Below are 23,448 nucleotides of genomic sequence, written 5' to 3'. Positions count from 1 at the left end.
TAAAGCGAATCAAGATAAATCACAACATGCGGGAAAAGTTGTCAACGCACATGGGTTTATCCAGGATTTGTTGGCTGTGGTTTAGGTTACACTAAAAAACTTAGTGTACCATCCATACACATACCTAAGAAGGAATATAAGAGCTCTATTTGAATACAAGTGTTGTGAAACTGTTATAACTTTAAAAACAAAATATTCCTTTGAAAGTATTCTTTTATAAATATTTTTAAGTATTTCAAATATTTTTAAGTCTTGAACACAAATCTCGTAATGAATGCTTCATAAAGTACTTATTTAATAATTATAATTGAATAATAATTAGATATAGATAAATCAAAGGTCAAATCACTTGGCTAGCCAATATGCTCGGAATAGCGAAATACTGCCCCCAAGGTGATTACGGTATTTTTGGCCAATGACAAATAACTTGACAATGCCAAAATCAAATCGAATCGCCGAAAAGGGGGATCGTATAAGGGGATATAAAGGTGAAGGGCCACATAAATGTAAGAAGCCAACTTTTCAAAGCGAAGGAGATGAAGAAGTGATTCGTGACCGCCTCTGCGTCAGCAGCAACGTCATCGATTAATCACCGATCAAAGAAGTTTTCAACCTATCAGCATATGTATATATGTACAGCTGCGGTTAAAATAATAGCACTACTGCAGCTGAAAAGTTGATTTCCTAAAAAAAGGTATTGAATGTTTATTTTTTTTAAAGTCTGATTGCATGAATAATAAGTACCATATATTGTCTCTCTAAGCAAGAAATTTTTAGTCTCTCAATGTAACGGTTCATTTTGTTTTTGGGCACTTTCTGCAAAATCGCGCTAAATGAGGCGGTAACAAAAATAGCACTGACCACGTTTTTGCTGAATAAAATTAATAGGAGTGATTGCTTTGGGTTTTTGTTCGACAAATTTTGAAAAAAGGAGTTGCATTAAAGGTTTTAATTGAATTTTCTTCGAAAGAAGACCAACAATTTTCTAGTTATGGGGTCGGGGAAAGCATTCTACCGTCGAAAAAAGGAATTTGATTAAAAACATGATCTCTGAAGGTAAAACCTACGCTAAAATGGGACGGTTTGTTGGTTTTTCAAACAAAATGATCCGCAACGCAATTCTGTTTGTCGAAAATAACGAAAAACGTGGAAGAAAGCCCTCTATGTCCAACGTGGAGATCAAGCGCTTGGTTCGGCAAAGCAAGAAGGAGCCTTTTAAGCCGGCGACGGAACTGAAGAAGGAGCTCCAGATAGCTGCAAGCGTGGAAACAGTTCGCAAACACTTAAGACAAAACAACCTTAATGTGTGCAGTCCCAGAAAAGTCCCGCTTCTGACTGCTAAGCATGTGGCAAAGCGAATCGAATATGCCAAGATACGCAAGGACTGGCCTGTGAAGAAGTGGCGCCACATTTTTGTGGTCAGATGAGAGCAAAATTGTGTTTTTTGGTTGGAAAGGCTCTCGGTCTCATGTTCGGCGTCCACCATGAGCTGAATATAATCCTCGCTTCACATTTAAGACGGTAAAGCACGGGGGATCACACATCATGGTATGGGCGTGCTTTTCATACTATGGAGTAGATCCGATTCATATGATTCAAGGCATCATGGATCAGCACATTTACACAGATATCCTGGAAAATGTGATGGCACTATATGCCGAGGATGAAATGCCGATTTTTTTGGACATTTCAACAGGATAACGACCCAAAACACACGAGCAAGAGAGCTCGAAAGTGGTTTGAGCAGAAATCGATCCGAGTAATGAATTGGCCTGCTCAGTCACCCGACTTGAATCCAATCGAAAAACTTTGTGCGGACGTAAAAAAAAGGTTTCTGAAGCCAAACCCAACAATAACGAGGAACTTTGGATTCACGGGAGATCGAGGATCAAGGATTCATGGAGCAAAATTCCTCAAAAACGGTACCAGGACTTGGTGGACTCCATGCCAAGAGGATGCGCAGCTGTCATTGCCTAAAATGGTCACCCAACCAAATATTAAGATTCTTTAAACATAGTTCTTAAGATATAATCCATTTGTTGAACTCCTATTTTATTTTTTTATTTAGTTTTAGCAAAATACGAGAAACAGTGCTATTTTTGTTACCGCCTAAATTTGGAGGTTTTTTTTTGTTTTACCAATTATTTTTAAAATATCCATTAGATCTGTTACCAATTTTATTATTTCGATTGAAAATCATTGTAGTATTTAAGATTAGTTAAAAAAATTATGAAAAAATGTCAGAAAATAGAGAAACGATGGGGCAAACACGAAATGTGCTTATGGTGCTATTATTGTTACCGCAACTGTATATGTATGCGTCCAATCGGGCTTTAAAAAAAGAAAACGGACGGGGGACTAGTGGTTTTGAGTGTTGTGGAGGGGGGATGGGTAAATAAATATGGCTTAGAGGCTGACTGACCATCAAGTTTCTGGCTGAAAGCGAGAGAGATGTCAAAAATCAACTGGCTGAGCAACAACAAAACACTTTCTACGCGCGTTACCGTTAACGCAAGGTCGTCGACAAACAACACAAAATAAATAAATAAGACAAAAAAATAAAAAACTAAAAAAAAAAACAACAGGTTCAGGGGCGGCGGTGCAAGGGGAATCGACTGGCTGTGGCTTCGAATGACGAAGAGATCCAAGTAACTCTTCAGCTCTTTATCCACTGGCCAGCGTCACCCAGCCGTGCCATCTGCTCGTCATCCAAGAAATCCAAGATGCGATACCCATTGCAATTCGACCTTGAGCTGTCCATGGCGAAGCGATCCCTTCTTCTGCAAGCCCCACGTACACAGAAAGAAATGTATTTACCTAGAAGCTGATAGAAACATTTTCCCACATATGTGTGTAAACTGGTTAGTAAATCATCCGATTCGATTCATATCTACATGATGTGCACTTGGATTAAGATAACATGATATGTTTCATTGTATTCAATTATGTTGTATGTCAGCTTCACAAGCTAGCCTAAAGATTTAAAAACATGTTATTAATAACAATATAGTTTAGTGAATATTTTCTTATAGTAAGTGTTCCAACAATTTCAAGATTCTTTTTTGCTGGTATTGTATTTTCGCACAGTAAGTTGTTACCTAAATATTTTTCTCGGTGCACCCCCACCCATTTTTCACCGCTCATTCTTGAGTCGCATTCTTTACTTTTACCGTTACCCCAATGACGTTGCCCCATCCGCGTTGGCAACTCGAAAAAGTAAGTGGATTGTGCGGATTTGTTTTGTGGTTACTCGCTGTCTTGCTCTGAATACTAAAGTGAGGAAGGGGATCGCGGTGGTGGAGAAGGTGGAGGAAGGTGGGGATGGGGATGGGGGTTGGGCTAAACGGGCTAGGAGCCACCATGTGCAGTGACTGTATCGCTGCAAAAGTGATGCAACCCTTTGTGTGGGGAGTGGGGAATGGGCCACAGATAATATTGGTTTACCGATTGGGAAAATCCGCCAAGTGAATCGAGGATATTATGGCAAATTCAATTTGAATCTATTACATTTATAGTAATAATATTATTTAATCCATTTATTTTGCAGACCTACGTGAACGCAGTTCGCGACGGAGTTGAGAACCTAGAGGCCGTGCTCTGTTCGCCGGAGAGCCAGCGGCAGTTGGTGCCGCTCGGACCCAAGGTGGTTGCCAACCGAAGCAAGTCGCGAAAGACCATCGACTCGGAGGACACACAGAAGCGCTGCCTGGCCCAGGAGGACGGCACCCTGGTCACGGAGAGTCGACGGACCACCGAGCACGAGCTGATCGTCGACGACGAGCTGCCCGACCCGCCAGCCAACGGCGCCTCCGATGATCTTGGCCTGCAGCTACAGGTGGGCGAGCAGGTGACCACCACGGCGGCCAACCAGCGGTTCTTCCGCCAACGGGACGAGCAGCATGTGGACGTGCTAGCCAACGGCCGGCTCCAATCCACCGAGATGCGCTACGCCGCCGAGACCACCCAGATGGACAAGGACGGTCCCGCCGATCTGGAGCGAACAGGTGACTGGGACAGCCTATCCGACCGGATGCGCAAGATTCGCCGATCCCAGCAGCAGCAACAGAAGGGTAAGGAATTTTTGCCATCTTAAGTGATATATGTTTGTACATATGTACAAAAGAAAACTTTTTAACGAAAGGAAAGTTCCTAAAATATATTTTATTTTAGATGTTTTATAACAAACCAAACATGATATTTGTATAAAATGTTTGTTCCACATAATGTTTAATCTCACATAATCGACAGGTTATAATCGATGACATCAGATTAGTTGATTAAGCGACAAACTCGTTTGTATTCAGTTTTGAAAATAAGATATTATATAATTTAAATAAGTACAATACATTTCAGATGATAATCGAGAATTTAAGACTCCGTTAATTAGCTAGTTTAGGGTTTTAAAATCACTTGTGACATTGTAGCATTCGATTTGATTAATAGCATGTTTGTGTTAACCAATTGCAGAGGTGGCCCTGCTGGCGGATCGCAAGGATGCGCTCACCAAGCGACCCCTGGACTTCGATCGCGAGGAGGAGACGCGCAAGGGCGAGACCATGAAGTGGCTGGAGTCGCACTTTGGCAGCGAGTCCACCGCCTCCAACGATTCCCGCGACGACGAGGCCGATGCCGAGGTGGAGCCCACCAAGAAGAGCTACTTCAACGTGACGATCAAGTCGCAGAGCCATGCCCAATCCCACCTGGCCATGACCGCATCCGCCGCGCAGGAGCGCAAGGCACCGGCCAATTCGGCTGGCGGTCGCTCCAAGTACTTCCAGGGCATCTCGAACTGGTCGGAACGCAAGGATCCCGGTCCGCCGGTCAATCACTTCTCGTCGCAGGCCTTTCGCGACGATCTGCAGGAGACCATCCGTCGCAATGGCCTCAAGAAGAAGGTCAGCGGTCCCGGCTCCAGTCAGGGATCTGCCCTGGCTCAAGAGACGGTGGGCCAGCCCAAGGATAGTTATGTCAGCCGCGAGGATATACTGCAGCAAAAGCGCCAGAGCCTGTCCTCCCAGTTCCTGGCCCGCTCCATGCGTGGCTCGCGCGACGCTCTGGACGACCTGGAGGCCATACCGGGACCTGGACCGGGACCAGGTCCAACCATGATATCACCGCGTGCCGAGGAGCCCTCGCACAAACGGGTGGCCTACGGTCATCGCGGCAACAATGGTACCCACATTAATGGCCATGCGTTGAATGGAGTGGCTCCCGCTCTGGTCAATGGCCGAGGAAAGAGCTATGAGCCACCTGCTCCTCCGCCGGCTGCAGTTCCTCCACTAGAATTTGGCGGCGGTGGCAGCCAGCTGGGCCAGAATCCGCGACCCACTGTCCCGCAGCGACGACGTGCCATTGAAAAGAAGCTGGGCGAGCACAGCCACACCCACAGCCACAGCCACTCATCCCACACATCGCATAGCGCCCATTTGCCAGTCAAGTCGCAGGCTCCAATGCCGTCGCAGATTAACCAATTGGAGCCTCCTCCGGACTACTCGCCGCCACCCAGGAGTCGCAGTCGTTCGTCCTCGCCGCAGGTGGATTACCTGATGACCAGGTGGGCTATGATGCTGATATGATATCTAGGTTATTTATTTGATAAGCAGAAGAAGAAATTTCGATGGTCTCAATATGAAAAATATTTATCGACTGTTACTTTTAATTAATAACTGTTAGCTAAATAAGCTTCCACTAGTATTTAGTTCTTATAGTTAAATTTTCTCGCAAAATGTTTGAAAAATGTTTTTAAGAGTTAATAATTAATTAACAAATATATATTCCCCATAGGGAGTTGCCTGCCAGCACGATGACGCTCAGCCGAAAGCAACAGCAGCGCACACGATTCGCCCCCACATCCAGTTATCCGCCGGCAACTGGAGGAACTAGTAACCTCCGGCCCCCTGGAGCCACCTCGGCGTCCACTTCGAATCTATCGGCCATGAGCGGCGGCGTCAGTACGTCCAAGTCGAGCCGCATGGGTCAGGTGATTGGCAATTCGCTGCGCAAGCTGGTCAGCAAAATCCGTTCGGCCAGTGCGGAGCGCAAGTTCCGCATGAAATCGTCTGCCAGCAAGTCGCGCGAGCAGTCGCCCAGTCCAGGACAAGATCCGCGGGGAGTTGGTCCTCCGGTGACCACCTACCAGCAGTACAATGTGATCGATGGGCACATCGGCAGCCACGATTCCGAGGATTCCAATAGCGACAATCAGCGACGCAGGGAGCGGGAACGGGAGCGCGAAAGAGAGCGGGAGCGGGAGCGGGAGCGGGAGCGGGAGCGGGAACGGGAGCGGGAACGGGAACGGGAACGAGATCGTGAGCGTGATCCTCTCAAGCAAGAGACCCAGTCGCGACAAAATTTCAAGCGTGCCGAATCCGCGGACCCCCAACTGCAGCACCTGGAACATGCCATAAGTCCCAGGCAGCGGTACTACCTGGGCGAAGATCCCTACTCCAGCACGCTCTATGGCAAGGAGAATCTCTACGAACGACGACCACGTCAGCGGTAAGGCTGCAGTGATTCTTCCATTATGGTTTTATTGGACTAATAGAGTTAATCATATTAATTCCAGTAACATGGAGCGGCAGGATGAGCGAATGGAACGATTGGAGCGCTTAGAGCGAGAGGATGACTACTACGAGTCCAGGGCTCCGCCACCAGTGACGGCTGCGCACACTTTGGGTCGCTACCAGAAGCATGGCCAGCGCTTCACTGGCTCCACGCCCAATCTGCACCAGCAGCAGCAAGATTACCGCTCGGCTCAGACGTTGCCACGCAAGCTGCACGAGCAGCGCACCCAGAGATTTGGGACTGCCATGGAGAAGCAACCGGCTCCGGGCAGGGGGAGCTACGTCTCTGCCTCCGGACAACAGCAGCAGTCAAGGGGGATTCCCCATAATCAGAGTCAGCAAAATCAGCAGAATCCTAACCCAAGCCCAAGCACCAACGGCAATCCAAATCCAATGCAGGCACAGCAAGGACCGGCCAAGCCGGCTCGCACCTACGCCAAGGTCCTGAACCGCAGCAAGAGCTTCAATGTGCACGGCATGAACGGCAGCAACGATCCTAGTCCCATCTACATCGAGAAGCTCACCCGGAACAACTATCAGCAGCGTCAGGAGCCAAGCTTTGGCTACGGCCTGGGCCAGGGACCCAATGCCAACTACAAGTCCAATCCGCATCTCTTCTCTGGCAAGGACAACTCGTTGAAAAGCGGCCTCAAAAGTCCATCGATTGTGAATCTCATCAGTCGTAGTCAGAAGGACCTGACCAAGATCGCTGGTAACGACGAGGATGACGTGGGCTATCCGGAGCAGGACAAGAAGCAGTTGTATCTGCGTGGCCTGCACCAGCAGGCGCCAGACCTCTACCGGGTGATCCATGGCGACGAAGATTACGGATCGCGAAAGTATCCGCTGCAGGCCAAGTATTCGCTGGACTCGCGTTCCCCGCCATCCGTGGAGCTCAACAAGGATACGGCGAGCATTGTGCGTCGCAGCAGCGAGGTGGACCATCCGCTGAGCCATCATCACAGCCAACAGCACCACCACATCCAGAACCACCAGCAGCAGAACCTAAGACGTGGTTCGGGCGCCACCATCATTGAGCTGCGCCACCGCAAGTGACCCGTCATCCCTATCAAACGTAGTCCCACATTTTGCGAACACCCGATCTTCCCATCTCGAACTATATATTCAGAAATCGAACATGCATAACTGAAATATCGAACTATTCCACAGCTCAAACTGAACAAAACGTCGAGACTAAAGGCAGGAATTTATTTCTCCAAATCAAATTATATAAATACTATATATGCCGTTTTGGAACTGATTTTCGGATCGACCACATACATATCCATAAATCCCCGCCAGGTCACCCTAATCCCTAACTATTTGCTAACAAATGCTCGGCCGTGGGCTTTAGTTTCATTTGACAAGCAGCAAATATAAATATAAGGCCAATTAACCAATTGAATAATAAATGGGTTATAAAAGCTGCAAAGTTGACGGTACATGGAAGATGAAATGCAAATTGAATTAAATGTTGAATAAATTAAGTGAACAAAATCAATACATATGTTATGTGGAAGCCATTCCCACTGTCATGCCACGCCTCTTCCAATCGTAATTTGATAATACTATAATGCCTACGTCTAATTACATAATCTATTTGATCATTTTTGTTTTTTTTTTTTTACTACTAATATTAACGTTTGTTGTATAGATACCGTTAAATGGATAAACTAACTAAAATAACTAATATTAATTCGATATTATTGTACAATTTCGATTAATAAACAAATTGCAATTAAAATTTAAATAAAGTGCCAAAATAAAGAAAATCTTGGGTTCGATCGATTCGTGTTTTTATATCCTCCCTACGAAGAAGTTGGATTTTTTCACGGCTGGGTGGTATTTTACGTAGTGACGAAGGGCACCAGGTAATGTGCGTAGACGACTACTACATAAATGGGAATAAAAGTTAAGAGAACTTTCGATAAGCCATCCATATATACGGATGTAAAATCCACTCGTCGTAATAAAAATATATAATTGAACTTTGTATATTCGAGGTGCGATCATTACTAGTTGTTATTTGTTTTATTACTATTTGCAGTATATTTATTGTTTTTTAATAGACTGATTATGTTCCTGAGTGCTTATTATTAGTGTTTACGATTTCAAGCATTGTTTAAACCAATAAAAGTAAAAGTAATTTCCGAGACAAATGGGTTATCCGTGCCCGTACCAGGTAAACCTCAGTCGAGGAGTCCAACATGCTGTCATTGGTGCTAACTGCAAAACAAGCTAAGGTTTAGTACAGATGTGACCATAAATCGACTGATCGGATCTTAAAAAGCGTCATGGATCACTCGGTCTTAACTAAACGGAGGTTATGTGGGTCGCATAGACTTTGCTTCATCCCGGGCACAGAATTAGTTGTGCGACGTCCGTCGTGGAGTACTGAGGTGTTCTGCCATCCATCCAATCCATCGATCGTAATCATGCTACTCGTTCTGCTCCTTATCCAAATTGTCGCTGTGCTCGGCGATGTCGATAACTGTGAACCAAAGTTCCTGGCCAAGGACCTAATTGTAATGGTTGCCCAACGTGAAAACACCACTCTGTCCAAGTGCGAGGAACAGCTGCTGGAACTGCGAAGAGCTTGGCAGGATCACCAGTCCTGGGCACTGAAAGGTAGGTGTGAGAACTTTACAATTAACTTTACAATTAACATGGCTTATTCGCATTAACTAGCTGTTGACGCCTCCGGCGGGGGCTACGCCAACTTTATGATGGGCCAGAGAGCCTGGCTGGGCAACAGATTCACCTGCCGCGCCGTCAATAAACCGATGCTCCAGGACATGACCATCAAAAATCATCGTCTGCTGCGCGAGGTTTCGCCCATTCAATTCCACTATTTGGTGGCCTACATTGAATCCAATTCTCCGTGGCAGCTGGAGGTGACCTTAAAAAAGAATCCCCTGCTGCACATTGGCCTCTGTTTGCCCGCGAGCTGTGACGTCCTGGAGGTGGAGCAACTCATCCGAAGATCGATGGCCAAGGAAGAGTCATTTCACTGCTGGGATATGGATGCTAAGTTGGCTTATGCCAAGAAGCCGGAGCTTAAAACCCATTTCTTTGATAGTGGAGCTGTGCAAATTTTTTGTGTAGTGTTGGGTGTGACCCTACTATTGACCCTCGCGGCCAGCAGTGGTCTGGGCAAATACTCACGCATCCTGGCCTGCTTCGATTTCGGCTACAACTGGCAGCTGGCCTGGAAGCCGGTGAATCCCAGCCTGGAGAATAGACCCGTCAACGGACTGAGGGTGCTCACCGCCTTCTCATTGATTGGCGTCCATGTGATCTGGTACAAGTACTTCTCCGTGGATCCCTCGGTCGAGATGCTCGGCAAGTTGTCGTCCATGACCATGCGGCATACCTACTGGCCCAGCATGGTGGAGATCTTTTTTGTGGTCAGGTGAGGCTGGAATGCGAGTTTCTTTAGATAAAAATAGTCCTTCTACACGAGTAACGCATGCAATTGATCGAAACTCTTCTTACCATCGCAGTGGCTACTTGACGGTTTTGAATTTCATCAGGGATGACCAACTGCAAAAGGATATCGCCAGCGATGGAATCCTGGGTAACGGGCGTCGCTACCTCAGAGAGTTCATCCATCGATACTGCCGGCTGGCTCCGCTGCAATTTGTGATCGTACTGTTGGGCGTGGTGGTTATAGAGTATCAGCGTCAAGTGTCCGTCATGCAAATCACCGATCCGCAGGACGAGCTGTGCCGACTCAACGCCGTACGAAACGTTTTCTTCATCCAGAATCTGTTTCCCATTCAGATTATGTGCGGATCGTGGACCTGGTCGCTGGGCTGCGACATGCAGCTCCACATGATGGCGATGCTGCTGCTCTTCATGCACACCAAGCACCCAAACATGGTCAGGTGGATAATCCGCCTGCTGCTGGTGATCAGCGCGCTGTTTTCGAATATCTTTATGGAGGTCAACGGGGTGGGCGCCAATTTCGAGGAGATGTATCACACCAACGAGTGGTCGTACATGAGTCCGTTGATCCGCATGCTCGCCTACATAATAGGCGGCTCCTATGCCTTCTTCCAAGTCAAGGGTACTGGCACTCCCTTTGATTTGGTAATGCCAAATTGGTGGATCAGAATGGGAGCTATTGCGTGCATTGGCTGGCTGGTGAGGCAGGTGACCATGGATCAACTGCCGCCCATCAGAATCATTCTCTGCTTCATGGTCGTTCTGCGGATTCTGGTGAGCACGGCGGCCAGTCACCTCATTATATGCGGCACCAAGTCGGACAACAGCGACACATATGCTCCTACCCGCTGGTTGCTGGCGATCCTGCAGTCGGAGCAAGTGCAGCGGATCAGCAAGTTTACCTACGCCATCTACCTATTGAATCCCATTGTAATCATGTACGTCTACCACTCCTTTAGCAATGAAGTGTATCCGGACAACACCATGATGGTGAGTCACTCACAAATCTCACTCATGTTTATTGGGCTCCATATGATCAATCCATTATTTTTGCTTCTAGATAATGCTGGCGATCTCCTGTTCAGTGGTCTGTTACCTTTCGGCCATAGTAATGACGGTGCTCTTCGAGATTCCCTTCAATCGGCTGACCAGTGTGATGATTAAGTCTAGATCCTCTCCCGCAAAAAGCAAGAGCCAGTAGCTCCCAGTAGATCATCCCCGAAACCGCAATATTTTGCTTAATAGCAATCGAGAAACCTTGGCAATAAATTGCGCTTCGATTGCCAAAATCGATAAGCGATAGCGGTAATTGATCAATTTGCCGGCAATTGGTGTACTTTAAAGGAATATTTCGTTTATTTATCGAATACATTGAAATGCATACACGAGTTGGTTTCCTCAAATTTTTTGTTTGTTTTTTGTATTTTTTTTAATATTACTTTTTTTATATTACTTTGTATTTGTTTAAATAAATAAGATACATACGTTTAATAATAATAGCAGTATTTATCGTGCAAATTTGATAAGCATAATAATTGTTTATGTTTTGCTTGTTCTTCTCTTGCAAGTTTTTGTCGGTTTTTGTTTTTTCTCATTACGAAATAAGTTTAAATATATGAAAAAAAAATATATATATTTGCTTCTTCTTAATTTTTGCTGTATAATTTGTTGTCGTTTTGCATTTGTATTATATTATTTCTTGTTCATTTCATGTTATTTGTTATTTGTTTTAATTAGCTGCTCTTGCTTATGGTTGCGTTACGGCTGTTACTTTACTTTTTCTTTAAAGTAAAAAACGATCTGCGCTTTGGTTCGTCCTTTTGTGAGGTGGCGGGCAGAGTCTGGGATCTGCTGGCGGCCACCGCTGTCGAATCGCTCTGGGCTTTCAGGGAGGTCACCCACTGGGACATCTCGGTGTCGTCATGGGCCTGCAGCAAGAACAAGGCGCCGTTGGCGAGCCTGTGTGGCGAATGGGTAATGGAGAAAGAAAGTATATCCGATAAGTATTTGGGTATGCCGAATACGGATCATTTCTGCTACTCACTTGACTCGCAGAACGTGCTTCTTCTTGGTGTAATCACTGGCAATTTCAATGGCAGCGTTTTGCAGATCGTAGCTGGGCTCACCGCGGAAGGTCAATTCGGGATTACTCTTATAACCCTTCTGATCTTTGTAGAACGAAATGCGTCCGGCCCTGGCAGCCATGTATACCTGACAAACAGAAACGTTCGTTGATGAATAATTCAAAATTAATAGAGTTCGCGAGTTCTTAGGCATCGCCACAAATTGCTCTTGTATTCATTACTTAAAAGGAAATCGGTTTACCTTATCCCAAGATCGGTTGGAGGCCTTCTTGGTGGTGGAGTCCCACTCGTGCTTTCGTGTCACATATCCTTCGTGACCCTCGCCGGCGCCTGGGGTTCCGCCTCGTTCTGGGGATCACACGAGAAATTAATTAGTTTGGCGTTACATTAACATTAAAAATAAACACAAACGAAATGAATAACTTCCATGTAATCACTTAGATGCGAAAGGCAATGCTTTATACCTGTTTGGATCTCGACAACGCGCTCGAACTCGACGGCCGTGTCTTTGGCGGCTTCATGGGTTTAAGTTGATTGGTTAGTTGGTTAACCCGTGGCAGGATGAGATTGGTTTGAGTTTGGTTAAGTAGGCATGATTGAATGACAGAAAACGTTTAGAGATATTTTGGTTAGACGAGATTCGCAACGGGATCTTGAGTACTATCTTGACTGGGGTCTTGACACTGCGGCTGGGATAGATGTGGATATGGATTTGGGTGCAAATCGGGCAATGGACAACTGGACTATGATATAGTTTTGTTGAAAATAAACATTCAAAATGTTGGAGCTGTATTCCACAAATTTTGCTAATGCATATTTCAGTATTATTTTCAACAATCCTATGTATACTACGTAATAGTTTATACTGCATACCTGAATCGTCGTGCGAGGCTCCAACATCCACGTCGTCGCGTCGCTCAGCCTCTCGTTTAGCCTGTTGCGCCGCCTCCGAGGCGGCCTTGGCCTCCTGCTCCTCCTTGATGCGTTGTCGCTCAGCCTCCTCCGCCAGCTCCTGGCGCCTCTTCATTTCCTTAAGCTCAAACTGAAAGGTAAATGGTCGTTTGAATGTTATGGGTTATCCAAACAAAAATATATTCCCAACTCACTGTTGTCAAACGCTCAAGAGCACTGAAGCGCTCCTCTTGGGCGGCGGCAGACTTTTCAAAGGCCTCGTGCTTCTTAATCAGGTTCTCCACCTCGTCGATTGTGTGGCCCAGCTCCGAGGAGAGCAGGTAAGGCTCCTGGGCGATCAGCCAGGCCTCGGCCACGGCAGCGTCTCTGGCGAACTGGTACACCTCCAGGACTACACGAATGCAAAAACGGTGATTAACCAGGCGTAAGTTTTGAAGTATAAAGTTTACTCACTCAGCTGGAGATTCTCCCAGCGCTCCTCCCAGCGGCGGAGCAGGGCATTCCGGCTATTGCTCAGCGTCATCAGGCGATCCTTGATGTCGGCGGAGGCGTAGTGGTTGCGGGTGAGCAGCTCCTTGCCCAGCGAGATGCACGCACCGAAGTTGTCCTCCCGTGTGTCGATCTCGGCCTTAAGGCTCTGGTGATTGTTCATCAGCAACTCCACGCCGGACACGTCGCGCGGCTTCTCTGACGTGTTCATTTGGCGGACGAGGTCCTCCATCCAGATCATCAGGATGCGCACCATGTTAAAGAAGCGGAATAAGTCGCCTGTGTCGGCCAGTTTCTGTTTGCGGGCATCGCACATAGCCTGGAGGTTGTCCCAGGCATGGAGCACCTCCTGTTCCCGATTGGTGATCTCCTTGGCTTTGTCGCCGGCATAGGCGTCCTGCAGCTTGGCGGACTCCTCCTGGATCTGCTGGACTTGTGAGTATAGGGTGATGAGGTCCTGCAGAAAGTTGTAGTGCTTGCGCTGCAGCGTCGACACGGAGCCGGCATCGCGTCCCAGTTCATCGGACACACCGTGCTGCTTCTCAAGAATGCGTCCCAACACATCCTTGCAGTCGTGGAAGAATTTGTGCAGCTCCCGGGAAGCGGCCAGCATCTGAGTGCGGGTCTCGATCAGCTCCAGCAGATCCTGCCACGATTCGTTCAGGTTGTCCTTCCATTCGGCAATCGTGGCGGAATCAGAGTGTCCGGCCTGGATGAGATTATCGGCAATGCCGTTCACCTTGGCCACGCGCTCTCCGCCAACGGCCTCTGTGTCGCGGGCAAACTCGTTGAAGCGCTCCGACAGCAGGGTGACGTGGTCAAAGTCCTGGCCCAGTTCCTGGGAACCAGCGACCACCTCGCGATCGGTAATCCATTGCTCCAGATCATCGACCTCGCGGCTCAGCATGAACAGCTGCAGAGCCTCGTTGAGGCGAGCCCTCCTCTCCCCAGCCAGATCCTTGAGACCAGCGTACAGCTTATCCAGCTGCGATTGCTTGACGGCCACGGCATCGCCAGAGGAGATGTCATCCCCGCTGAACTGACGCGCCACCTCGCCGAGCTGGCGAATGGTGTTGGCGTAGTCCTCCACGGATTGCTCCAGGTTTTCGTGCTTCTTCATCAGGTTCTGGGCACTGATCTCGTCCTTGCCGCGATCCTCGACCATCATGTAGAGCTCCTGCTCGCTCATCCAGGACTCCGCCTCCTGGGCATCGAAGAAGTACTGTTGCACCTTCTCCGACTCCAGCAGATGCTTCCGTCGGTTCTCGATGGCGTCTTTCAGCTCCTGCCACTTCTGGGTCAGATCACTGATCAGTGCTTCGAACTTCTTGGCATCCTCGTGACCCTCGTCGATCAGCTTGCGGCCATTGTTGCAGATTGCATTGATGCGCGGCTCGTGGTTGTCGATCTCTGTGGCCAGCGACTGGTTCTTCTTCTTCAGCACATGTACGTTGAACAGGGAGTTGCCGTAATCCGGTGAGTTGGCCACCGGCAGCTTCTCGTCGATCCACAGCTTCTCGTCCTCGACATCGCGACAGAACTGGAAGGCCTCCTTCTTCTTCTCCAGCGCCTTCTGGCGCTCCAGAAGCGGCGCCTTGATCTTCTCAAAGCGCTCGAGCACGGCCGTCTTCTTCACCACAATCGGTTCGATCTTCTCCTCGGGCACAGTCTTCTGGAGGTATTCGGTCTGCTTGTCGATCTCCTCCACTTGGCGAGCCTTCACCGCCATCTGGGTCTGGATAACCTGCTGCTTCTGCATCAGGATGTTCACGGATGTCAGATCGTTGGCAGTGTCTCCGCTGACAATTTGCTTCTCCAGGTCGGTGATGTAGGAGTCGATGTCGTCGCATGTCTGCTGGACAAGCACCTCGCGGTTGGCGTCGAACAACATGGCGCCCTTCTCCTTGGTGTGCACCTCCAGGTCGTCAAACTGCTTGGCCAGCTCCTTAAGCTTGGGCTCGATGACGTCCTTGAACTCGGGCTTCTCCTTGGACAGCTCCTGGGCGGACTTCTCTGCCTCGAATAGGCGCTCCTTGTTGGCGGCAATCTCTGCCTCGAAGGCCTGATGGCGGGTCCACTTGGAGTGGATGGTCTTTGCGCTCCTGTACGACTCGTCCTGTGAGGTGGCATACTTCTCCTGCACCCACTCGGCCAGCTCCTCGAGATCCTGCAGGAACTCGTGCAGTTTCACCTGATTCTTGAGCTTCTCGTGTTGGTCCAGAGCACGCTGACGGTTGTCATCCCGACGTCCGGTAATGTTCTCCGCACGCTTGCCAATCTTTTCTGCATCGAAGTGATTCTTCTCCACCAGGGTGTCGGCCACCTGCAGCAGGCTGTTGATCTTGTCGTCGTTAGCTTCCATGGTGGTGAGGAAGGCCTCATGGCGCTTCAACTGGTTCTCAGCCTGCTCCAGGTTGACTGGGGTATCGTCCTTGCTGAGGAAATGCTCCTGCTGGCTTAGCAACACCTCCGTCTGGCGGGCATCGCGGTTGAACAGTTGCTGGTCCAAGCTCTGCGACAACAGCACCTGTCTGTTCTCCCACATCTGGTGCAGCTCCTCCCAGCCATCCTTCAGGGCATTCAGGCGCTCCCTCAGGAACATGTACTGCGGATCGTCTGAGGTGCTTCCCTCGGTAGTCAGCCGCTCACCGTACTCCATCATGTTCTTGTAGTCCTCAGTGTAGTTGTCAATCTCCTCGCGGATCGATTGATGCTGGTTCAGAAGCTTCTCAGCCTCCGGCAGGGAAGTGGGAGTGTCCTCGGAAGCTACGTCTGTCTGGGTCTTGGTCAACCAAGTCTGGAAGTGATCCAGATCGCGCAAGAAGCGATGCAGATCGCCGGCCTCCTCCAGTTTCGAGTCGCGCTCCTTGAGCATCTGGGTGAGCTGCTCCCAAATCAACTCGATCTGGGCAATGCGCTCGCGGATGATCTTGGCCTCCTCAGGATGCTCATCCTCGATGCTGTTGGCCTCGCGTTCCAAGCTCGATAGCTTGGCCTGAATGGCAGCCAAATCGCGGTCCATGCCGCTGAGGCGACGCTGCAGGGTCATCACACCGGTCAGATCCATCTCCAGACTGTCGGTCTCGGTGAGGATGCGCTTCTTGTCCTCAATCCACGAAATGGTCTCACGGCACTCAATGTAGAAGGTCTGCACGCCATGGGCGGACTTCAGATCATCCATCTTGGCCTCGGCCTTCTCGCGCAGTGTCGACCACTCCTGGTTGAGGTGGTTCTGCCTCTCCAGAATCTCATCGGAGTTGGGATGCTCGACGTGGAGCAGTTGGCGGGCCAGCTGATTAACCACGGCCACGCGCGAAGCATTGGCGTTCATTTCCTTGTCGAAGCCCTCGAAGCGATGCTTCATGATCTCCACATCCTCGATGTCCTTGCCAGGAGTCATCGTGTCCAGCATCTTGGTCTTCTCCTTGATCCATTGCTCCACGCCATCCGCTTCGGACATCAGCTTGTACAGGCTAAGGGCGTCGAGCAGTCGCTGCTTGCGCAGCTTGGCCAGTTCGGTAAGCTCTTTGTACCGGTTGTCGATCGCCTCCAGCCGCTTGTCCACATTGGCCTTTTCCGCCTCGTTTAGCTTCAGGCTCTCCGCCTGTTTGTGCAGAGCATCGATCACTTCGGCGTAGTTCTTCAGCTCGTCGGCCACGTCCTTGTGCTTCTTTAGGAGGGACTGTACGTTAGCCTCGTCGCGACCAACATCCTCGCTGGAAACAATGCGCAGGGTGTCCAACATCCAGTTGTCCACATCGTCGGCATCGGCAAACAGCTGGAAGTACTCGACTGCATTCTCCAAGCGCTGGCGGCGGTACTTGGTGAGGTCCAGAAGGTGGTCCCACTTGTTGAGGATCTCCTTCAATCGATCCTTGATGCGATCGGCACCAAAGTGACCCTCGGTGATCAGCTCCGAACCGACCTTGGCCACATTTTGCAGCTGGGGATCGTGCGACGTGATCTCCGACTCCAGGGCCTTGTGCTTGCTGAGCATCAGATTGACGGTGGTCAGGTCGTGACCCACCTCGTCGGTGGATACGATCTGCTCCTTCTCCTTGATCCAGTTCTCCTCGTCGGCGGTGTCCCAGTAGAACTGCCAGAGTTTGCGGCTCTCCTCCAGGCGGCTGCGACGTTCCACGGCCAAACGGACCAACTCTGCGTAAGCATCCTCCAGTTGCTGGACGCGCGAGACAATGATCTCGGGATCGCAGGGTTTGTACGACTCTGGGTCGTCGCTCAGGAACTTCTGCGAGTTCTGAACCACCACCTTGACGCGCTCACCCAGGATATTGATATCGGCTTCGACAAGCGAGTGCTTCTGCAGCAGATCCTCCACGCCCATCAGATGCTTGCCATAGTCGTCGGTCATCAGCAGCTGCTTGATCTCCTCCATGTTGTCGAGGATGTACAGCATCTCCTGGAAGTTCTGCTGCAGCTGCAACGAGATCTCCAGGCGCATGCGGCGCGCTCTGAGAAGCTCAAGCAAATAGGTCCACAAGCGCATAACGTTGTCCTTGCGCAGTAGGATGCGCATCACATCGTGATAACGCTCCGATTCTAGTTCATCGCAAACGGCAACCACGGCCTGGACACGCTCCTCGTAGGCGAAGATGTCGGTTTCGATGGCCTCGTGCTTCTTGGCCGCCGCCTCAACGGCCGCCAGATCGAAACCAAAGTTATCCTGACTGACCAGACGTTGATTCTCCGACAGCCAGGTCTCACGCATGGACGCCTTGCGGTCGAAGCGGGCGGCTAGCTGCTCCAGTTTCTCCTGCCGGATGAGCTCCTCACGCAGGGCCAATTCGCGTTCGTGCTCGGCCTTCTCCAGACGCTCCCAGGCCTTGTTGATATCCGAAATCATCTTGCCCTCTTTGGGTGTGTAGGGCTTCTGGTTGTTGGCCCGCATCTTGGACTGCAGGGTGAAAAGGAGCACCTCGAGGTTGCCCTTCTCCACAAACTTGGGCGGCTTCTCGATGGTGCGGTAGTTGGAGAACTGGGCCAACTGCCCTTGGACGCCGGCCAGCGAGTTTTCGAACTCCCGCTCGCCCAGCGACTGGATGGTCGTTTCGATCCACTTGAGCAGATCGCTTGTGAAGTGCTCGTAGTCGTGGACCATTTTATCGTTCTCCATGGCAATGCCAACCACCTTGCCGATACGCTTGCCCTGCACCGTCTCCTGCTTGAGTTTGCTAAAGTAGTGATAGTAGGTGACGACGTAGGTGATGATGGACTTCTCATCCGGATGCTCGACGAACACATCCTCGGCGTCAAGGAGCTTGGCTAGGCCCAGTTTGTCCTCGGCCACGTCGAAGGCATTGTTCAGGTTGTGGATGGCGTTCGTCTTCGAGAGCTTCTCGAACTGAACCAAATCCGGACGGTGTTTGTGGATGATGGCATTAAAGGCCAGGCCATCGCGCCACGAGGTGGTGAAGTTGCGCACGTTCACATTGTGATAGCCGGCAGTCTTCATCTGGCACCAGAGCAGCAGGGCGTCCTTGGCGGACTTGGTCTCCTTGTTGTCCACCTCCTCGATGGTGATGTCCTGGATCTGGAAGCGCAGGATGATGGTCCAAATCAGGCCCAAATTGAGGGAAGCATTGCCATCGACTATGTCATGGGAGCCAATATTCTCCAGATGAACGCGCTGTTCGCGCAGGAACTGCAGCGCCTTGTCCACGTTCTCCAGGCAGTGGATACGCATCTTGCCCTTGGTGGGCTTGGGCAGTCGCTCGCCGGAGAGGACCTCCAGCAGTTTGATCAGGTGCTTGCCATCACGCATATCCACATAGAGATCGGCAATGCGGCAGTTGACACGGCACAGATGCGAGTTGACCCACTTGGTGAATGTCTTCTTTTGCACACTCTCACGCTCCTCGGCCAGAGCCTTGATCCTGGACCGCTCGAACAGTCGGGAACTGGAGTTGCCGCCATCGTACTCGTACTCATCGATGTACTCGTTGCCAGGACCCTGGCTGGGATCCCAGCGAACAATCGAAATGTCCGTCGTCATGGCTGGGGATCTACGGTTTCCACAGTGGTTTCGTGCTTATTAGTAGTTGATAGCTGCTAGTTTATACGTCTGAGAGTTTCTAGTGTTGGTATTTGTCGTTTCGTTTCACAGGAGCTCGCCACTCCTCCGTTCGTCGTTCCTACAAGTTTATCCTTTAAGTCCAAACCGAATGTGTTGCCTTCAGAAGAGAATCACTGGAAGAGGCGGTGGGAAAATCGGTTAGATAATTGTCAGCAGTAGCTGGTGATTCATTTGTGTCAGTTTTGGGTTTGGTTTTGGGCTGCCATGGCATCGGATGGCGTCACGCGGGTCGCCGGGGTCACCACTAGAATGTCCGATCGTAATTGTCACTATGACTTAAAGCGATTACATCACTCTGGGGCAAAAAAAAAAAAAACAAAAAAAAAAGAACACATAAAACTGGGGCGGCCCTCCCCAACCTGATTCGAATGGCAAAACTGTGAAATTGCAGGAAATTCAATTCACAAAAACCATCGAAACGGCAGACAAAACAAATTATATAGCAGGCGGTGGTGATGTGGGGGGTAAAAAAGATATAGGTACATCTGTATATGTGTGTATAATGTATCCACATAACAAGTAGCTAATTACTGAGGGTTTGCTTTATATGCGGGTTTCATTCATTCGGGGGTGTCGTCCATGTAAATGCACCAGGAATTATCGTACTTAATTGTCATTTAATTGCTCATTCATTGACAAATAGTTTACTGTTGACCCTCAAAGAGGTGCATTTAACAATTTCTTGTTATTGATTTTATAACACTATAAATGCTTGTTCTTTTTTTTATAATTAGACTAACAATAAAAAGGCTCAAAAACATACGTATATCGTCGTAGCTAATAAGTTTTAGCTTGAATGCTAAAGTTCGCTGCTATCTGTATGACCTCAACTGTGAGCACACATCGCACATTTCACATTTTCATAAATCATATTCATGCTGGGCCCATTCAGTTTCCATTTTTCCATCGGCGAGCTTTTTGTTTTACGTGTGTCCCTCCCGTATGTCTATCACTCATTTACATGGGCTTGTATACTGGTATTTCACTGGTTTTTTATCGACGTAGCCACGATTTGAAATTACGACCTATTCACACGGCAGTTGGCCCTCGAAAATCCATTCGGTTTCACACATCGCAGAGTTTTTCACACTTTTGCAAGCTTTTTGGGTTGCAATGAAAATGGGCGAAGTACTTGGGCTGTACTTTTTCCACTTGATATATTATTTTTTGTTTATTGCCGCACTTTCTCCGCGGCTTTCACATTACAAATTAGGAGAACACAGTAATTAATGCAGAACTCAAAATTTCCCCAAATAAAATACTGCCTCTCTACAACATTTTTAGTTAAGTTATTAGAAATATTATGTCAGTTGATGTTTTTATCTTTTATTCATTCACAATATTTTATTTACAGTAAATGCAATTCACTATGATATTTTTGAAAATTACTTGTAAGATGAATAATGAATTCTTCAATGAATGACCGCAACTCGATTAGAATAACAATTTAATTGCTTGATTAAGGGAATTAAGTAATATAAGCTTGCCGACCTAGGACAAAAATAGAATTACTGATTGAATCAGGCCCCTTTTGCTGTGTATAACAGTGGGTTTTTGTGCTAATGTCCTTTGACCTTTATATTCATTCGCGTTTGCACAGGTGCCGGGGTCATTCCCTTCTACGCACACAACAACAACAAAAGCAGCAAGCATAACTTTTTCCCATCGCTTCGTTATCATCCTCCTCCACTCTTCGTTCCTCGCTCTTCCTCTTCTCGCTTACACAATTAACTAAGCTGCTGATTTCATTTGTACTAAGTTTTATGAGAGCACCGCGACAACAACACCCAAAATGAAAAACATCAAGAACCATAGTGCGAGCGAGAATTGTTAAAACAAACAAAAGCAAAATCAGCACACACGCACACGCACGCAGCAGCTTCTATCTTAGTATTACGTAATATTTTTATTAAAACGAAGCTTAAAACTTTGAGAGAGCGAGAGCGAGCAACAACAAAACTGGAGCGCAGAGCGATAGATGGAGATGGAGAGAGGAGAAAGAGAAAGAGGGAGAGTGCTATTGTATCTATGTATCTGTATCTGGAAGGTGGTGCAGTTAGAGTAGGAGTGCTGGAAGTGGAAGCGAGCAAGAGATAGAGGGGTGAAACTGCACAAGACGCTCTCACGGGCTAACTCTCTCCCTCTTACACACCCCATCCACCCACCCCACCTTCCCCCTTTCAATTGTTGGTGCTTTCTAGACTTAATTATGATGGCCGATCCGATCCTCTTGTTTCCAGTGTGAGTTCATCACAGAGAGCGATGAAGAGAGACACAGTGTGAGCGGAAGAGAGACAGCGGGGCGTGTGTGCAACTGCGAGTTCAATTAAACAGGCCAAGAGTTCAACTTTGGAAACTTGGAAATGAAACCACCACCAAAGCTGAGGCTTCGCTAAGGAAAAACCAGTTTTCCCTGCCATTTATGAGCAAGTTAATGAGTTTTCGGCGATCAATTGATTGAATGCCTGTATGTTTGTAGGTTTGGGTGCGGGTGTGTGTGTTGTGTTTACAACTGTACGTGTGTGATTTGTCATAAACAACAACAATGCAATAACAACATCAGCGACAAGGTGAAACACAAACAAACACATAAGCAAACAAACATTGGGCAAGTGCAGCTCAGTATATTTATATATTTTAACTCGTAACTTCGAAAAGGAACTTCAACTCGTGACCTCAGAGGGGCGGGGTGAGAAGGCGGGTGGGCGGAGTGCAAGGGAAATGGGAAATGGGGAGTATGTGTTATTTTTAGCCGATGTGTTGGTGAGCACGTAACTGTATTTCAGCCAAGTGCATAGGCGTATGCGTATCTACGGGAAAGAAAAAAGAGCGCACCGCTTGTATTTCATAAAACTCACAAGCACACGGAACCTCAACGTATGATACACATGTATATATGTACACATGTATATATCTCCGATTAGGCGATAGCCGTGTTCTTCGCTTTTTATCACCAACGGAACGAACAACTGACGCAAACGTTACTTAAGGCTTGCGCTTCTTCTTCTTCTTGCACAGCACCATGTCATTCATGCGTTTAATTCACAGCTTTAGAGTTTTGACCCCGCCATTCAGGCACATTTACACCAAGTAATTTAAAAAATAAAAAAAAAATGCGAACTACACTCTTCCAATTCGATTACTCGAACAAACATACACACACACTCACGCACGCTACGCGCTCTCAACGAAAACCGAATGATGTCATCATCGGCGGCAGAGGCAGCGACGCCGGCAGCGACGGCGACAGCGTCGAAATATATGAGTTAGCAGGCAATTTTAATCGATGATGTTTTTATTATGTACGTAGAAATGTATGCGAGAAATCACTTGCTTTTCATATTTCAGCACACTTTTAATTCTCATTCCCAAACCAAAAACACACACACACACACAGGCACACCAAGAGTAAGAGTCGCTCACATATTCGTTAGATACTTTTTGCTCTCTTTTGCCACTTCTGCCTTTTATTGGTGGCTCCTTTTTCGTGGCCTATTCACTTGGGCGTTGGTCTATTTCACATTTTCAACGTTCGACCGCTTGCGTTTCGAATTTCCCGCCGTTTTCACTGTACTGCGGCGACTTTCACTTACCTACTCGATAATTTTGCAGCTCCGCTCGCCCTAATTGATTCATAAAACACAGTTAATTTCATAGATTTAGCACGTTCGACTAAAAATCTTCGGTCTGGCGGATGAACTTCACTTGGCGAGAATGGAAAAAATGTATGTATTCAAAACATCGCGTTGCGAACGAGTGAACCAGCGCGAGAAGGCGCTAAAAAACGCCTACTGTGCAGTGTGACCGTGGCACATGATCTGGCTATAAAGTAGCCAAAACGGTGGAACTCAAGATTTAT

At 48.3% G+C, this 23,448-nt stretch overlaps 3 protein-coding genes and 1 long non-coding RNA gene across 7 annotated transcripts in view; 2 read left to right on the top strand and 2 right to left on the bottom strand.

Annotated features, from left to right (window-relative positions):
• Positions 1-8,336, top strand: part of LOC6618108 — a 28,955-nt gene extending 20,619 nt beyond the window's left edge. For both annotated transcript variants that reach the window (XM_032725756.1, XM_032725755.1), the window contains 4 exons: positions 3,548-4,070; positions 4,468-5,554; positions 5,785-6,498; positions 6,566-8,336. In XM_032725756.1, coding sequence (XP_032581647.1) covers positions 3,548-4,070; positions 4,468-5,554; positions 5,785-6,498; positions 6,566-7,619 — 3,378 coding nt within the window. In that variant the 3' untranslated portion in view covers positions 7,620-8,336. The remainder of the gene's footprint in view (positions 1-3,547; positions 4,071-4,467; positions 5,555-5,784; positions 6,499-6,565) is intronic.
• A 243-nt stretch (positions 8,337-8,579) lies between these two features.
• LOC116802193 lies at positions 8,580-10,150 on the bottom strand. Its single transcript, XR_004362558.1, has 3 exons — positions 10,059-10,150; positions 9,729-9,981; positions 8,580-9,184 (listed from the first exon to the last, which is right to left on the bottom strand). It is a non-coding gene; the product is annotated as an uncharacterized LOC116802193 (long non-coding RNA).
• On the top strand, positions 8,836-11,488 carry LOC6618107 (O-acyltransferase like protein). The gene is made up of 4 exons (XM_002042369.2): positions 8,836-9,191; positions 9,252-9,975; positions 10,067-11,000; positions 11,071-11,488. The coding sequence occupies exons 1-4, from the start codon at positions 8,858-8,860 to the stop codon at positions 11,209-11,211; spliced, it is 2,133 nt and encodes a 710-aa protein (XP_002042405.2). The 5' UTR covers positions 8,836-8,857; the 3' UTR covers positions 11,212-11,488.
• Positions 11,345-23,336, bottom strand: LOC6618106 (spectrin beta chain). 3 transcript variants are annotated; one of them, XM_032725753.1, is made up of 8 exons: positions 23,183-23,336; positions 13,460-19,702; positions 13,201-13,397; positions 12,968-13,136; positions 12,559-12,609; positions 12,336-12,442; positions 12,055-12,221; positions 11,345-11,969 (listed from the first exon to the last, which is right to left on the bottom strand). In XM_032725753.1, the coding sequence occupies exons 2-8, from the start codon at positions 19,506-19,508 to the stop codon at positions 11,783-11,785; spliced, it is 6,927 nt and encodes a 2,308-aa protein (XP_032581644.1). In that variant the 5' UTR covers positions 19,509-19,702; positions 23,183-23,336; the 3' UTR covers positions 11,345-11,782. The 3 variants fall into 3 exon arrangements, with proteins under 3 accessions (XP_032581644.1, XP_032581645.1, XP_002042404.2); XM_032725754.1 differs by having other exon boundaries at positions 23,187-23,323; XM_002042368.2 differs by lacking the exon at positions 12,559-12,609.
• Positions 23,337-23,448: the final 112 nt, after the last annotated feature.

The sequence above is a fragment of the Drosophila sechellia genome, chromosome X (genome assembly GCF_004382195.2).
Source record: "Drosophila sechellia strain sech25 chromosome X, ASM438219v1, whole genome shotgun sequence".
Taxonomy (NCBI): Eukaryota; Metazoa; Arthropoda; class Insecta; order Diptera; family Drosophilidae; genus Drosophila; species Drosophila sechellia.
This window is presented reverse-complemented; position numbering and strand designations above follow the sequence as displayed.

Bases quoted from the DNA above. Each gene is read 5' to 3' on its own strand.
- LOC6618106 (XM_032725753.1), bottom strand. From the start codon at position 19,508: ATGACGACGGACATTTCGATTGTTCGCTGGGATCCCAGCCAGGGTCCT. The intron at 13,137-13,200 runs GTGAGTTGGGAA...TTTACCTTTCAG, and splicing joins CTCTTGAGCGTTTGACAACA to TTTGAGCTTAAGGAAATGAA. The intron at 12,222-12,335 runs GTAAACCGATTT...TCTGTTTGTCAG, and splicing joins CCAACCGATCTTGGGATAAG to GTATACATGGCTGCCAGGGC.
- LOC6618107 (XM_002042369.2), top strand. From the start codon at position 8,858: ATGGATCACTCGGTCTTAACTAAACGGAGGTTATGTGGGTCGCATAGA. The intron at 9,192-9,251 runs GTAGGTGTGAGA...CGCATTAACTAG, and splicing joins CCAGTCCTGGGCACTGAAAG to CTGTTGACGCCTCCGGCGGG. The intron at 9,976-10,066 runs GTGAGGCTGGAA...TTACCATCGCAG, and splicing joins GAGATCTTTTTTGTGGTCAG to TGGCTACTTGACGGTTTTGA.